At 42.2% G+C, this 14,881-nt stretch overlaps 1 protein-coding gene across 1 annotated transcript in view; it reads left to right on the top strand.

Annotated features, from left to right (window-relative positions):
* The window catches only part of LOC126260353 (uncharacterized), a 91,334-nt gene that overhangs the window by 63,577 nt on the left and 12,876 nt on the right, over nt 1-14,881 (top strand). Inside the window, exons 6-7 of the mRNA XM_049957679.1 lie at nt 7,039-7,263; nt 9,589-9,795. Coding sequence (XP_049813636.1) covers nt 7,039-7,263; nt 9,589-9,795 — 432 coding nt within the window. The remainder of the gene's footprint in view (nt 1-7,038; nt 7,264-9,588; nt 9,796-14,881) is intronic.

Raw genomic sequence — 14,881 nt, 5'->3', positions numbered from 1 at the left:
TTCCTGGATGAACGCCATTGCAACAGGCAGTACTCCTAAATTAAAGGCATCACAGGAATCGAACTTGGGTTTTCCTCTAGTTGTGAGAAAGAGGATGATAGTGGTGTGCCCACGGTTGGTGTGCCCACAGTTGGTTCCTGATGACAGAATAACAACATTTATTGATAAACTGAAATACAGGGTGATTCAAAAAGAATACCACAACTTTAAAAATGTGTATTTAATGAAAGAAACATAATATAACCTTCTGTTATACATCATTACAAAGAGTATTTAAAAAGGTTTTTTTTCACTCAAAAACAAGTTCAGAGATGTTCAATATGGCCCCCTCCAGACACTCAAGCAATATCAACCCGATACTCCAACTCGTTCCACACTCTCTGTAGCATATCAAACGTAACAGTTTGGATAGCTGCTGTTATTTCTCGTTTCAAATCATCAATGGTGGCTGGGAGAGGTGGCCGAAACACCATATCCTTAACATACCCCCATAAGAAAAAATCGCAGGGGGTAAGATCAGGGCTTCTTGGAGGCCAGTGATGAAGTGCTCTGTCACGGGCTGCCTGGCGGCCGATCCATCGCCTCGGGTAGTTGACGTTCAGGTACTCAGACGATAAGGTTTCATAACTAACCTTTTTCGTAGGACTCTCCATACAGTTGATTGTGGGATTTGCAGCTCTCTGCTAGCTCTGCGAGTCGATTTTCCTGGGCTGCGAACAAATGCTTGCTGGATGCGTGCTACATTTTCATCACTCGTTCTCGGCCGTCCAGAACTTTTCCCTTTGCACAAACACCCATTCTCTGTAAACTGTTTATACCAACGTTTAATACACCACCTATCAGGAGGTTTAACACCATACTTCGTTCGAAATGCACGCTGAACAACTGTCGTCGATTCACTTCTGCCGTACTCAATAACACAAAAAGCTTTCTGTTGAGCGGTCGCCATCTTAGCATCAACTGACGCTGATGCCTAGTCAACAGCGCCTCAAGCGAACAAATGTACAACTAAATGAAACTTTATAGCTCCCTTAATTCGCCGACAGATAGTGCTTAGCTCTGCCTTTTGTCGTTGCAGAGTTTTAAATTCCTAAAGTTGTGGTATTCTTTTTGAATCACCCTGTACATTAGCTGTTGATCCTCCGGATATTCTTGGCAGTGACGAAAGTGGCCAGCCAGACGCTCACGACGTGCGCCCGCTGCTGAGACTGTAGCTGCGCCGGAGTAACTGGAATACGCTGCTCTGGCAGCGGCGTTACATACAGCCTTGCTGGATCGTACCGCGGCGGCTGGAACCACGCCCTCAGGCCTCTGTTGTAATCATTGCTGGGGGGCGTGGCGGCGGCGGTAATGGGACAGGTCAGTGCCCTGTCTCAGGGACCATCTATGGCGGCGGCAGTCTGGCGTCAGTGGGCCAGGGTCCCCGGCTCCAGCCCCAGTCATGGAGGCAGCGTCCCAAGACGATGGCGACAGTACATTACCTCAGGGTGATGAATGCCATTACAGGTGGCTGCCTGCTGACAGAGAGGGCTGCATGGACTTATCCTCTTCTGCACCCAGTTGCAGCCTAGCACTGAGTGTTATTCAGGGCAGTCACTTACTCTTGTACAAAAAGGTGTGCATTATTCAGGAACACACATTTTCAATAATTGGCCAGCAGCCACAAAGACTTAACAACCATCCGAAAACCCAGGCACCACACAAGCCGGGAGCAGACTCAGTACAGAGCTTCAGACGGCAGCTACAGCCGTGAGAGATTCCGCGACAGTGAAAAACAGCGGAAACTAGCGCAGATGGAATACGAAACGCCGAAAGATGAATAGCACTGCCAGAAAAGGTCGCAGCGGGCGCGGACGGCGTCGGGGACGCCAGACACCGCCCGGGTCCAAATGGTTCAAATGGCTCTGAGCACTATGGGACTTAACAGCTGAGGTCATCAGTCCCCTAGAACTTAGAACTACTTAAACCTAACTAACCTAAGGACATCACACACATCCATGCCCGAGGCAGGATTCGAACCTGCGACCGTAGCGGTCGTGCGGTTCCAGACAAGCGCCTAGAACCGCTCGGCCACTCCGGCCGGCACACCGCCCAGGCATAAATATGGGACACAGTCAGCCTGTTGATCTGTCAGAGGAAACAGCTGATGAAGACGCCGAGTTACCACGTCGAAATATTGTATTGGGAAGACGCAGACCCCCAGCAGTACAACCGGTTCTACGAGATGACACCGAATCGCCGGAGAAATCTAAGGAAAGACATAAAATAGTAGACTGGGAATCTCTGTACACTCAAAAGAGAAGCGAACGCATTTTTTGCTGCCCAATCTTTCCACAAGTTATTATCCAAATGCAAGATTTGGAGGCTTTTGTTAACCGTTTCAATGTAACAATCTTAACTTTATTTTTACGGCATGTGGATAACTGGTACACTTCGATAAATACAAATGTGGTTGTGGAAGTTCTACAGTGTGAGTACAATACAGCTAAGGTATGACATTGTATGGAACAATAATAATGCTTTATTGCATGAATATTTACACAATAAAAAGTACACGTCTGTTCTGGCTGGAAGCTAAGAACGCACTAAAGCCCGCGGTAAAGACACAGATATTCCACTTATGGTACATCAGCGATGTGTATCGCAGAGGATGTTCCCACAGAGTCTCTTTCTCCCCTCCCCCTCCCCCACAGTTCAGAGTGCTGAAGGAAAGACAAAGAGTGCAATTAGTGACTGCTTCAATGGTGGGTACTGATATGAATGACCAATCGTGCCATGGCTGGCACTTCTTCTAGGCCCAACTTGACCTATTTTCGAAGTGTTGTTATACAGATGAATGCAACCAGTTGTGCCATGACTGGCACTTTCATGAGTCATGACCGTTTTTCGAAGTGGCTGTTGTTGTTGGTTTGGTATGAGCACTGAATGATTCGCATAGCTATAGCTGGTGTGGGAAGCGTCTGATGTCTCCACACGGGTCGCCAACAGTACAACTGAAGGGATAGGATGGGGTGTTGGTGGTGAGGATGTCGGCATGTGGATCTTACGCACACCAGAGAGATTTTGATCCGATGAAAGGAGTGGCATATGTTGGGGAGCAAGTGCAGTTGACATGAACTAGTAATTTATTTGCCAAATCGAACTTCAATGGACGTAGTGTGTGCAGAGGCCATTCATAGCAGAATGGGGGCCGCGGGGAGGCAGGAACACAGGGTACCAATGTGTTTTTGATCGTGGTTGAAGTGGTGTAGACGGAGATGCTATTGGAGAGTCCAGCGTTGTTGTGTTGAACAAGTGTCGGGAAGAGCCATTGTGACTGCCAGTGGTGGTTGAAGACGAACTGTGCAGTTGGAAGTGGTGAAAAAGGCACCATATAGCATTTCGTTCCTCTGAGTGTTGCGGCGTCATAGAGGATTGTCGGAGTGTGGTAGTCGAATATGGAGCCTAGTGAACGTAACTAAATGTGTGTGAAATCTTATGGGACGTAACTGCTAAGGTCATCAGTCCCTAAGCTTACACACTACTTAACCTAAATTATCCTAAGGACAAACACACACATCCACGCCCGATGGAGGACTCGAACCTCTGCCGGGACCAGCCGCACAGTCCATGACTGCAGAGCCTTAGACCACTCGGCTAATCCTGCGTGAACGTAACTGGTGGGGTCAGTGTTGTCATGTGAAGATTGGCAATGGACAGCAAAATTGAGCTGCACTGCTGCGGGTCATGTAGAAGAGAGGGGTGCCTGATGATAGTAGCGATGGCATAGCCAGATGGTGGGGCATGGCGTGGTGTACAAATGTGTGTGCTTCACTGTGTGCCCCAGGTCAGTGACAGTGGAGGTGCTAGGCAGAGGGGGAAGTGGGCAGAATGAGACAACAGTTGGGTGTGACTGGTTGGTGGGTCTGGGGCCTCACATGCACTTCCAATTGTCATTTTCATGACAGTTGTGTGCCAAGGCCATGAGTTGCTCGTGCACCAGCTAAGTGGTAGCAGATATGTCATTATTACATTGCAGGAGCAATGTGTTCGTCATACAGAGTGTGTACAATGATGCACGACAGTTGGCATAGCATTGGTGAATCACCAGGGGCTCGTGAGCAGAGGAGCCACAATGCCTGAATTAGTTGATGGATGTACAATTGTCTTCGTGTTGTTTGTCTTGAACGTTTATTGTACCAGGTAGGAATTGAGATGCCAGGGCAAAAGGTCATGAGATGCTGTGGCCTGTTTCAAAGTACAGGAGGATGGCATGTTGTATAACCAATGAGGTGTAGAATTGGCATAAGAAGTCCATCGCTAGGCTGATTGTGTGATGTCCATAAATAGAATGTCCATGTGAGGTGGTGAGACAGTAACCTGTTGTAGTGTGTTATGGAGCCCTACACTTTGATCAACAAGCTGGCAGCCTTGTGCAGCAGTGTCATAGGTTTATCCTTTGTCAATAAGCCAACATGTTGTATATGGTTGATGTCAGAACTTATTTCTGCCAAAAGGCAGTTCACGAGAGGGAAGGAGGCAAGCAGGACTGCTGAAAACGAGGTTCTTGCAAGTGGGACCAGTGGAGATAGAAGCTGCATGGAACACTTGTCAGAGTCCAAGTCAATGAGAAGAATATGTTCATGTGCAAAATCGGAAATGTGAAGCTGGTAGCAGTCATTGTCCTTGGAGTGAGAGAATATTTGTTGCCATGTGGAGCATTTAGAAAACTAGAACAGTCTTCTCAACTAGATGTGGTAGGGCATGACTTAAGGTTTCTCAATGCGCAGTGGGTGTACGGCATAGTCAGTCACAAGTTTCAGATACCTGGGTGCAACACGGTTGACAATTATCTGTGCAGGCAAGGGTGCAGCATGCATATTGGGATTCTGTGCAGGCCGAGGTGCGATGTGGATGATGACAAAGTGGAAGTTTGTTGATGTTGCATTGAAGTTGTAGCTCCACCCGGGGCCAGTGACATCAGAGTCAGAAGCATGTTGAGGCTGATGCTGTGGCAGATGGCTGCCAGCATTGTTATCAACAATATCAACATGTTATCAATGTTCGATGGAATGTTCTTGAAGTAACTGTTTCTTTGTGATGTCAATCATTACAAATAAGCTTTCAACAATCATGGACCAAGCTTAAAGTTGGTCCAGGCAAAATTGAATATGTTCCTGATCTGTCTATGATGATGGACAAATGTTCAAAATCTATACAGACAGCAGTTGCAAAGGCAGGTTGAATTAATTTGTGCTTGGTACAGAAGAAACAGTATCAATGGTGAAAGAACACGAATCTGAGCAGCTGGAATGTTGCAGTTAATCAGTTGCATAGTGTTTGTGCAAAATGGGAATGCCAACAAGGCCCCAAAGTAGATCTTTTGTTGTTTTCAATTGTTTGGGATTATTGTCAGAAGTTGAACCACGGTGTTGAAGCACATTACTTGTGGAACTGATCACTGCAAGTGGTCAAAGAGTTAATGGAGAAGCACTGCACTGTTAAGAATGGGAAATGTTGGTGTGTTGCGCAAATTTTGGCACATGGCCAGCTATACATGGATCACATTGTCAAAGTGTAATGTTCAGTTTAGTACATATCTGGCATAATTCTTGGTTGTTATAGGTCAACAATGTGGAAGTTGTGTGGTGCGGGTACAATATAATTTAGGTATGACATGGTACAGAATGATAATAATGTTTACTGCATGAATATTTACACAATAATAGGTACACTTCTGTTCTGCTTGGAAGATAAGAATGCACTAAAGTCTGTGGTCAAGTCACAGATATTCCACATGTACATCGGAAAATTATATTGCAGTGGATGTTCCCACCTCATCATCTAAAAATTAAGTTAGCAGTATTTGATAAACAATAGCTATTTAACAGAACTTAAGAAAAAACAGTTTCTCAATGTTATTGTAAATACACAGTATGTGGTTTTAAACTATAGCTGTACCAAGATGATATCCGCTGCCCCTTGTAATACTACATCTCTGCAATTCATTCTACACTCATCATCATGTGCATATGAAAGACATGTCCATTTGGGTATGACTGGCAGGCCCTGCAGAAATGACTGCCCAGTGAAATTTTGTATAAGAAGTAATTTGGTTAAACATTTAACACAGTCATTAGTAGAGAAACTTAAGACTTTCAATGCTTTAACCTGTGTTAGAGTTTCATTCACAACAACAACAAAATATCTTATAAATCATGTAAGGCATAGTTCTAAAGCTCTTTGACACCAGATGATTGAGCAATGCAGTTCATGGCCAATGGCAAAGCATACATTTGTTTGCATTTGGTTTCAACTTGTTCTGTTATACACAGGAAAAATGACTCGTTTTTACAAAAAAGGAATGAGCGAGTTAAGTAGGCAGCACTCGAGTGTAACAAGCACCCTTTGCCATATTAATCATTTTAGTGACAGATGTCTGCTTGTAGGCACAAGATGGGAACATGAGGGGTAGAAGAACTTATATTCCTCTATACCTCTCCAGGTTAATTTTCAAACAACCTTTTTCTTGCTTTTTTTCACTCAATTTTTGTAAATACACCCCTCCTCCTCTCTGTGCCTGTACCATTTGTGGGGGTCTATCTTCTACCTTTCACCATCTTGGTACAGCTCTGCTGTCATGTCTGCAAACACAATATTAGTGAATACCTAAAATAGCATTTATGATAATGTGCTATCCAACTAACATTTTCACATGGATAACAGTGGATCAATTTATTCAGAGTAGTGTGTAATACTGGCCACTAAGAGAAGAGCTTGGTACAATTGCTACTCTGCCCACAACAAAGGAGTTTTAGTTACCATCCAATTGTATGCCACAAAAAGAATGTAGATGTTTAGTGTCAGTTAATAGTTAACACAATGAACAGATTAGTTTTGAGCACCTGCTTTACTTTGTTAATGTATATGTTCTGTTGTGACTGTGTAATAACCAGAGAAGAATATATATTCCATGTATCTGAGATCTCAGTTTTGATGTGATTTATGAAAGATGTTGAACAGATGGATGCAGTGTCAACTTAAAAATGCCTGTAACAGATCCCTGTTGCCCACGGCTAAAGCATGTGTCAACAATAGAGGAGTGCTGGCAAGATGCTGAAGGAAACCCTTGCTGGGAGGAAGCACCAGAGGGCTCTAAGGAGTGTTCGCTGCCTTTTGAGCTCAACACTGACCTAGATGAACTGAGACTTAATCACTGGAATCTTTCTTGCCAATGTAGTCAGCCTGGGTTTGCCTGTAGTTCCAGATTTGGCATATGCATTGGTTAGTAGATTTTCCATGTAACCATTTGGGTAAAAATGCATCACTTACTGAGCAAAGGAATGCAATAATTCTGGCACAAAAATTTTAGTCTGAAATACATGTTCATGCACCCATTCTAATGTCTTTTATTTCCCAATTATATTACATTATATTATTTTATAATTTTTACAATAAAGAGACTAAAAAGTTGTTGAAAATGCTTTTAGGATTTTTGCATCTTGCTTAGTTCTGGCACAATTTCATGTCTGTAGATCCAATCGAGAAGGAGATCCTTCAAAGATGTGCAATGAGCCAAGATATATGAGTGATGGACCAAAATTGGAAACACCACAAACACCACACATTACCATACCAGTACCTAATATGTTGTAGGAAAAACTTTGGCATTCAGAACAGCTTCATCATCTTGGAATAGACAAATACAATTCCAGTTGGGTTTTCAAGGGAATTTTATACCATTCATCTGTAAAATAGTGGCATGTTCAGGGTATGAAGATCATGAACACCTTTCTCCAAATTAGACTGCAAAGGCTCAATTCTGGTAACCATGTTAGCCAGGGGAGATATGACAGTTCATCCTTGAGCTCACAAAATGAGTCCTGGATGATGTGAGCTGTGTTAACAGGTGCCTTGTTGTCTTAGAATGCATGGACATTAATGATAAGCCATATGGTCTCATAATCCTTGCCAGTAATTTGCACAAGCAGAATAACCATGGGGTCCAAGTAATAGCATGATAATAAGACTGCCAAAATTATCATGGAACCCCCACAATGTTTTACTCTTGGTACATAAGCTCAGTGAGAAGTTGGACACAGTGTGAAACAAGACTCATCTGACAATGTTTCTTCTATTGCTCAACACTCAAAGTTATATGGCTTCAGTACCACATTTTGGTATTACAAGCATTTGCTTCATTGATGAGTGGTAATGATATTACAGCTCACTCTGCAATTTCCTGCATATGGAGCTCCCTTCATGTTGTTTTGGTGCTGGCAGAGCTCACAAGTGCAACATTCAGTTCTGCAGTGACTTTTGTACATGTCATCCTCTTATTTTTTGTCAAAATCCTCTTCGATAACTGTCATGCACATGCAACACACACTTTTGTCTGCTTTGTTACTTAGTGGAAGATGTTTCTCCCCCTTCACTGTATGTGGTGTAAATCATCAATAAGGTGCCTCTTAAAACACCAAACACTTCAGCTTCCTTGGTTACAGAAGCACCCACCATACAAGCACCAACAGTTTAGCCTGTTCACATACACTTAACTCTGACATAGCTACACAGAACATTGTTCTGACCATGACTGGTGTATGCAACATGTTGAGGACATTGCACAGTGCTATTTGTGACCACGTACAGCAGCATATCCTGCGCATCTGCATTTATGTTCAAGCATGCATTTCTCATGGTGTTTCCATATTTTGGTCTAACCCTTTTCATTAAACAAAGACAAACACAATTGTCTTCATATGGAACCTCACAGTCCACATAACAAGTATATCATTAAAATATAATCTGCCACACTGTATTAATAATATACTATCATTACATTGTTCAATGCTCTTTGCACTTGTGCCAGCTGAACTTAACAAGAAAAATAAGATGTAAAGGTGTTACTTTAAGAAAAAATATAGGAGCTGCTATTATCTCAGTTGTAATAAATAGATGTTGGTCATCTTCTGTTGGTAGCAGAATATTAATTTTATCACATTGGTTTTATTGACTGAAAATATGGTCTTAACTTGATGGGTAATAACATACATAATGCATAATACCGACACTATTTATAACTGGTTTCTCTTAATTTTGTAATACTTCTTTCATCCTATATCATAATAAACAGGTTCTCGTTTCATGGTACCATCTACAGAAGACAATGTAAATAAATGAATGATACATACAGCATTACTTTTAGGCTACAGATAGAATCAATCTTCCTATTTAAAATAACAGGCTTAAAATTTGTCTTTGTCTTATATTTGTTCACTCACTGTACAGTAATCTGCTTGTTGTAAGAATGGGAGCTTCCAAACTGTTAGCATTATAACATGCTGTACTGCATCATTGAAAAAAATTACCATCAGTATTAACAATTAAACTTGATTCTGGCAAAAAAATAATTAAATACTCTCTGATAACCCAGTCCATTATATACACTGTGAAATTACGGTATCTAGGATAGTAGCAAGAAAAAGAAAATATTATGTACACGTGTGATAAATACTGAGAAAAGAGAGGAGCAGTTTATCAATAATGTTAATGCTTTCTGTAGAAATATTGTTCAACATTCATACAACAGTATATCATTATTTGTTGCAGATATCGATGAATGTTTGGAGGGTACACATGAGTGTAAGAATGTTACTGAAGCATGCCTAAACCTGCCAGGCACTTACGACTGTACCTGTGCTTATGGTTATATATACAGTGACACAGAGGAATCCTGCATATATAACAGTCTCCTGAATTCTGGCTTAAACAAAGAATATTTAAATGCAAAAGTGAATATAGCCTCAGCTTTAAGAGGTATTATTATGTGTGACTATTATCTATAATTTATTCCTACTATTCATTGCTTTATGATTTAAGTGTAACATCTCTCCTATAGGCTAGTTCATTGTGGTGCTGAATTCAGATCTCTTCAAGTTTCTGTAGGTTAACAAGTGAGTGCACAAGATCTACCATGTCACAATTTAATGTTTATGAGATAGATGAACAAAAACATAACAGCAATCTGGTTTTGCTCCTTGTCAATGTTCCATACATAAGATACCAACCAAACTGTGCCCCAATGGCAGGTTGCATCCATCACCTCACACATTTTAATATCTACTGAACTATTATTTTTTTTTCTTCCTGTACTGGTAGACAGGACAGCTTGGCTGTGGAAGTGGAAGGGTGGCCCACAACATAGACAACTGTATTCACAATTACAAGCACCCAAGCTTTAATGATCTTCCAGCAATAAAGGCTCTTAACAAATCTCAATTAAGCAAGGACATAAACTTGGTTACAAACATATGTTAACCTTAAACCAGTGAATAACACCAATAAAAAATTACCAATCAATAAAACGTAGATAAAGGACTGCTTTACAAGAATGCTTAAATTAAATAAAATCATGAAAGCTAAGTGGCAAATTTTACGTTAAGCTTCAACAGGTGAATAACCCCAATAAATAATTCTCATTTAAATAAAACAGATAGGAAAATGCCTTACCAAACTGCTTGAATTGTGTAAAATCATGAAAAGCTCAGTTACAACTTTTCTCACAAACTACTTAGGAATTTACTGCAAATAAACAAATTTGATCTGTTTAATCAGAAGGTAACTGCCAAGTCCAAGCGACCGAAGCCACTCAGAGCAGACGACCGTCCCAACGCTGGTCATCAACCAACATCGTCATGGCCCAGTGGCCACCGTGCTAAAACAGACTAATGTTTCGGTAAGCAACCGACAACAACACGGGAGTAACAGTGACTGAAAATCGGTGTACACCTTACGAAACACGGCACACCCTGAAGTGGGAGCAGGCACAGCTGACCAGCGGCCATACAACTGCGAGCAAACAAATCTCACGCCGCCCATACTAATGCGGGAAATGATAGCGAGCAACAAGACACCACACGTAAAGCAGCAACCGTGCCTACCCCTCGACCACAGAATGTGCCCTGTTTCCTTGTCTATGGTAATACAATTTATAGCACACAAGAAACGATTTAATAATGGCATTAGTTCAACGCAAGATTAGTTAACAGTTAGGTCCAGTAAAGATTTACCCACGGATTTACCTTCAAACCAACTTCCGGACCACAGGCGGAAATTAGTAAACTTGGCATAAGTTTTCACCAGACCGATAAACAAGAAATCAAATTAAACAGTAGCCAAAATACAGTCACGATACGCAAGCCCTTCAAGACCTTGCTATCTTACAGTTATCATTAACGGCGAAACATACACAAATGAATGACAAATTCACCATTGAAAGCAAAAAAACACACCACAAAGGTTAAATTAATTAATTTGCAGACGAGCCAGTCACTGAAAGCTCAGTTTCACAAGATTAGGGCTAACCTCACTCAGCAGCAATACATTTGTGTGTATGATAACTAGGTTGCCCAAACAGGACTCCAAAACCCAAAACAGGTCGCACGTTAGCTGTCTTGTTCTCGGATACTAGGCACCACCGGGCTAAGACAATCACGACGAAAAAAAATCTCTGAAATTACAGCTGCCTGCAGCAAAACAAATCAGTCAGGGTGCATGAACGTAAAGCACACGCCACTGTTCCAGCCAGAGTGTAACCTTTTCAATGCACATACGGACAGAACAACACATGTGGGCATAAAGGGAGCAGCAGATGCGTACCAAGCAGACTATACTGCGCCAAAATACGACCCACGTCACGTCCACAAACCGGAGCACTGCTCCTGGAGCTGGTGTCTGCTCGCTGGACTCCGCAACTCTCTGTCCCCTGGAAAGCGATGCTGACTGCCGCCTTGCTCAACGCTCCCTTCTCGGCCGTGCACAACAACTTTTCTCTTGTCGCCTCAGAGTGCAGCCGCATGTCCGTTCTCCCCTGCTGTCCACCCCAGACTCTCTTTACTTGTACTCACTCCCCGTTAGGACCCGCTCCAACAGGAGGCGCTCGCGATCGCACATAGTGCCAACCTCAACCAGAGGAGTAATCGATAGTGTCTTGCGCCCGAGAGCCGCACCACGGGTCACTTCCCTTCCTCCTTTCACCAATTGGAAGACATGAAAGTGCGTCTACATTACATGTTGAGCTGTCGAACGATACACAATCTCATACTGGTATTGAAACAACAACAAAGCCCATCTTTGCAATTTTTGGGAAGTTCATACAGGAACTGGCTTCATCGGATGAAACAAGAACTTCAGTGGCTTGTGATCCATTACTAAGTAGAGTTTTTTACCATACAAATAGTGGTGGAATTTGGTGACACCATACACAATAACCAATGCCTCTTTCTCTATTTGTGAATAGATTCACTGAGCTTTGGGCAACACTTATGATGCAAAAGCAATAGGCCTGTCTTTATCACCAAATCTGTGTGAAAGCACTGCACCAATTCTGTAAGAAGAAGTGTCAACTTGTAACACAACTGGTCTTTCAGGATCAAAGTGAACCACCCATCAATCACTGAGCAATGCATCTTTAAGTTTTTGAAAATCTACTTGGCACTCATCTGTCCAAACAAAGGGGACATTCTTGTGATGCATGAGATACAATGGGTCTACGATTTGTGCAGCATTCAGTATGAACTGCATAAATAGTTCATTTTCCCTAAGACTGACTGCAATTCTGTGACTTTGCAAGGAACTGGTAGATCACTTATGGCTGACAAATATGACTAAAGAAGATGTACACCTTGACTGTTTATGACATGAGCAAGATAGTGCAACTCAGGTTTACAAAAATGAAACTTCTCCAGTCTACACTTTAGTCCTGTATCAGATCACATACGAAACAGGGCATGCAAATTTGCAATGTGTTCTTCAGATGTACAACCTGCTATGACAATATCATCCAAATAGCTTGAACAGTTTGGTACTTGAGCAGCCAGCTGTTTCAAATACCATTGGAAAATGGCAGGTGCAGAAGAACTGTCAAAAGGCAAACCCAAACATTTAAACAAGCTGAAATGAGTGTTTACAACACACACAGTTTGAGATTCTTCATCTAGTGGTATTTGAAGATATGAGTCATGCAAATCAATGCCTTATCTGTCTGTGAGATCCTGTGGGCATGGCAATGGATAAGTACCAATCACAATTTGTGGGTTGACTGTAGACTTAAAGTCAACACAGAGGTGAAAGCGGGTTTGGGGAGCAAAACCTATGGACTTGCCCATTGAGTAGCTTGTATGGGCCCAATAGCTCTGCTATGTTACAATTCTTTAAGTGAAGCAGCCACATTGCCCCATAATGCAATGGAAACAGTTGTGGCCTGGCAAAATTTTGGATGAGCATTGTCTTTCATAGTAATATGTGCAACAAAATTGTTAACTTTTCCTAAACCTTCAGAAATTAGATCAGGGGATTCTTTCAGCCATCTAGCTACACTGTCTGTGGCACTGAATTCAGTCACTGACAACACATTGCCCTGAATTTGAAAGCCAAACAAATGAAACGAATCAAGGCTAAATATGTTCTCACACTCACATGAATGTAGCACAGTAAAAGTCACAGTTTGTGTATGCGAGTCATACATGGTAGGCAAAGTACATTTTCTGAGAACAGAAATATCTTGTCCACTACAAGCCATCAGGTGATTCTAGTTTTAGAGAGGTGTGGGGAGCCTAACAGTTCATATGTGTTATGATTCAGCAATGTAACAGAGGCACCCATGTCCAACTGAAATTTCACACGTTTTCCTCTAAGATGCAAGTGAACAAATACGAGGGTAATCCCAAAAGTAGGGTCTCCTATTTTTTTATAAGTACAGAACTCTGTTTGTGTGGGAGTTGGTCACACTGTTACGAAGAGTGCTCCACGCACTGTGTGTAAACATGCTCACGCCACTCTGAGGTGCTCAGTCTTGGCTTGGCAGCCATTGAGAATGGAGCTCCCGCCAAGTGTGAATTGCGCGCACAGTTATTCGGTTTTTGAATGCAAAGGACACTGCGCTGATTGAATCCATCGCCAATTGATGGAAGTGTATGGTGAGTCATGCATGGATGTCAAAAATGCCCATAAGTGGTGTAGAGAGTTTGCAGCTGGTCAGACCGAAATTCACGACAAACAAAGGAGTGGGAGACCAGCAATGTCTGAGGAGACAGTGTTGAAGGTTGAGCAAAGCATGCGTGAAGATCGGTGGATCACTCTGGATGATCTCTGTACATTGGTTCCTGAGGTTTCCTGAAGCACCACTCACAGAATTTTAATGGAAACATTGAACTACCAGAAGGGGTGTGCAAGATGGGTGCCACACATGCTGACTGAGGACCACATGCGGCAATGAGTTGATGCTTCCCATGCATTTATTCACCATCTTGCAGCTGAACAGGACAACTTTCTGGACTCAATTGTCACAGGCGATGAAACTTGGGCATACCACTTTACACCTGAGACCAAGCAACAATCAACCACATTATTACTGCACTTGGCTTCCTGTGGCCATTATCGGAAACATGCAGTAACGTTACAGTAAGCAAATACAAAGGTAACGAAGGAAACTGCATTATGTTGTGAATAATTTCAAGATAGTTGTGCATGTGCTATCAAGTGGTCAGCAAGTACTTGTGAAATATCATGATAAAAACTCACAATAAGCTGATCCCAGCACTCCCAGTCCCAGGTGCAATAATGTTGTGGTCAACTAATACCATCATGGTGTTTTCATGAGATGTATGCAGGAAGAAGCAATATATTAATAAATCTTCTTGGAACACATGCCCTCAGAATTTTAACATCAAACTGCACCATGATACACAAAGTATATTTTATAATGTAAATGGATAGATAAAAAATCTACTAATCCCAGGTGCAATAATGTTGTGGTCAACTAATACCATCATGGTGTTTTCATGACATGTATGCAGGAAGAAGCAATATATTAATACATCTTCTTGGAACACATGCCCTCAGA

This window comes from Schistocerca nitens, chromosome 5, assembly GCF_023898315.1.
Source record: "Schistocerca nitens isolate TAMUIC-IGC-003100 chromosome 5, iqSchNite1.1, whole genome shotgun sequence".
NCBI lineage: Eukaryota > Metazoa > Arthropoda > Insecta > Orthoptera > Acrididae > Schistocerca > Schistocerca nitens.
The sequence above is the reverse complement of the archived record's forward strand: the minus strand, read 5'-3'. Positions and strand labels throughout refer to the sequence as shown.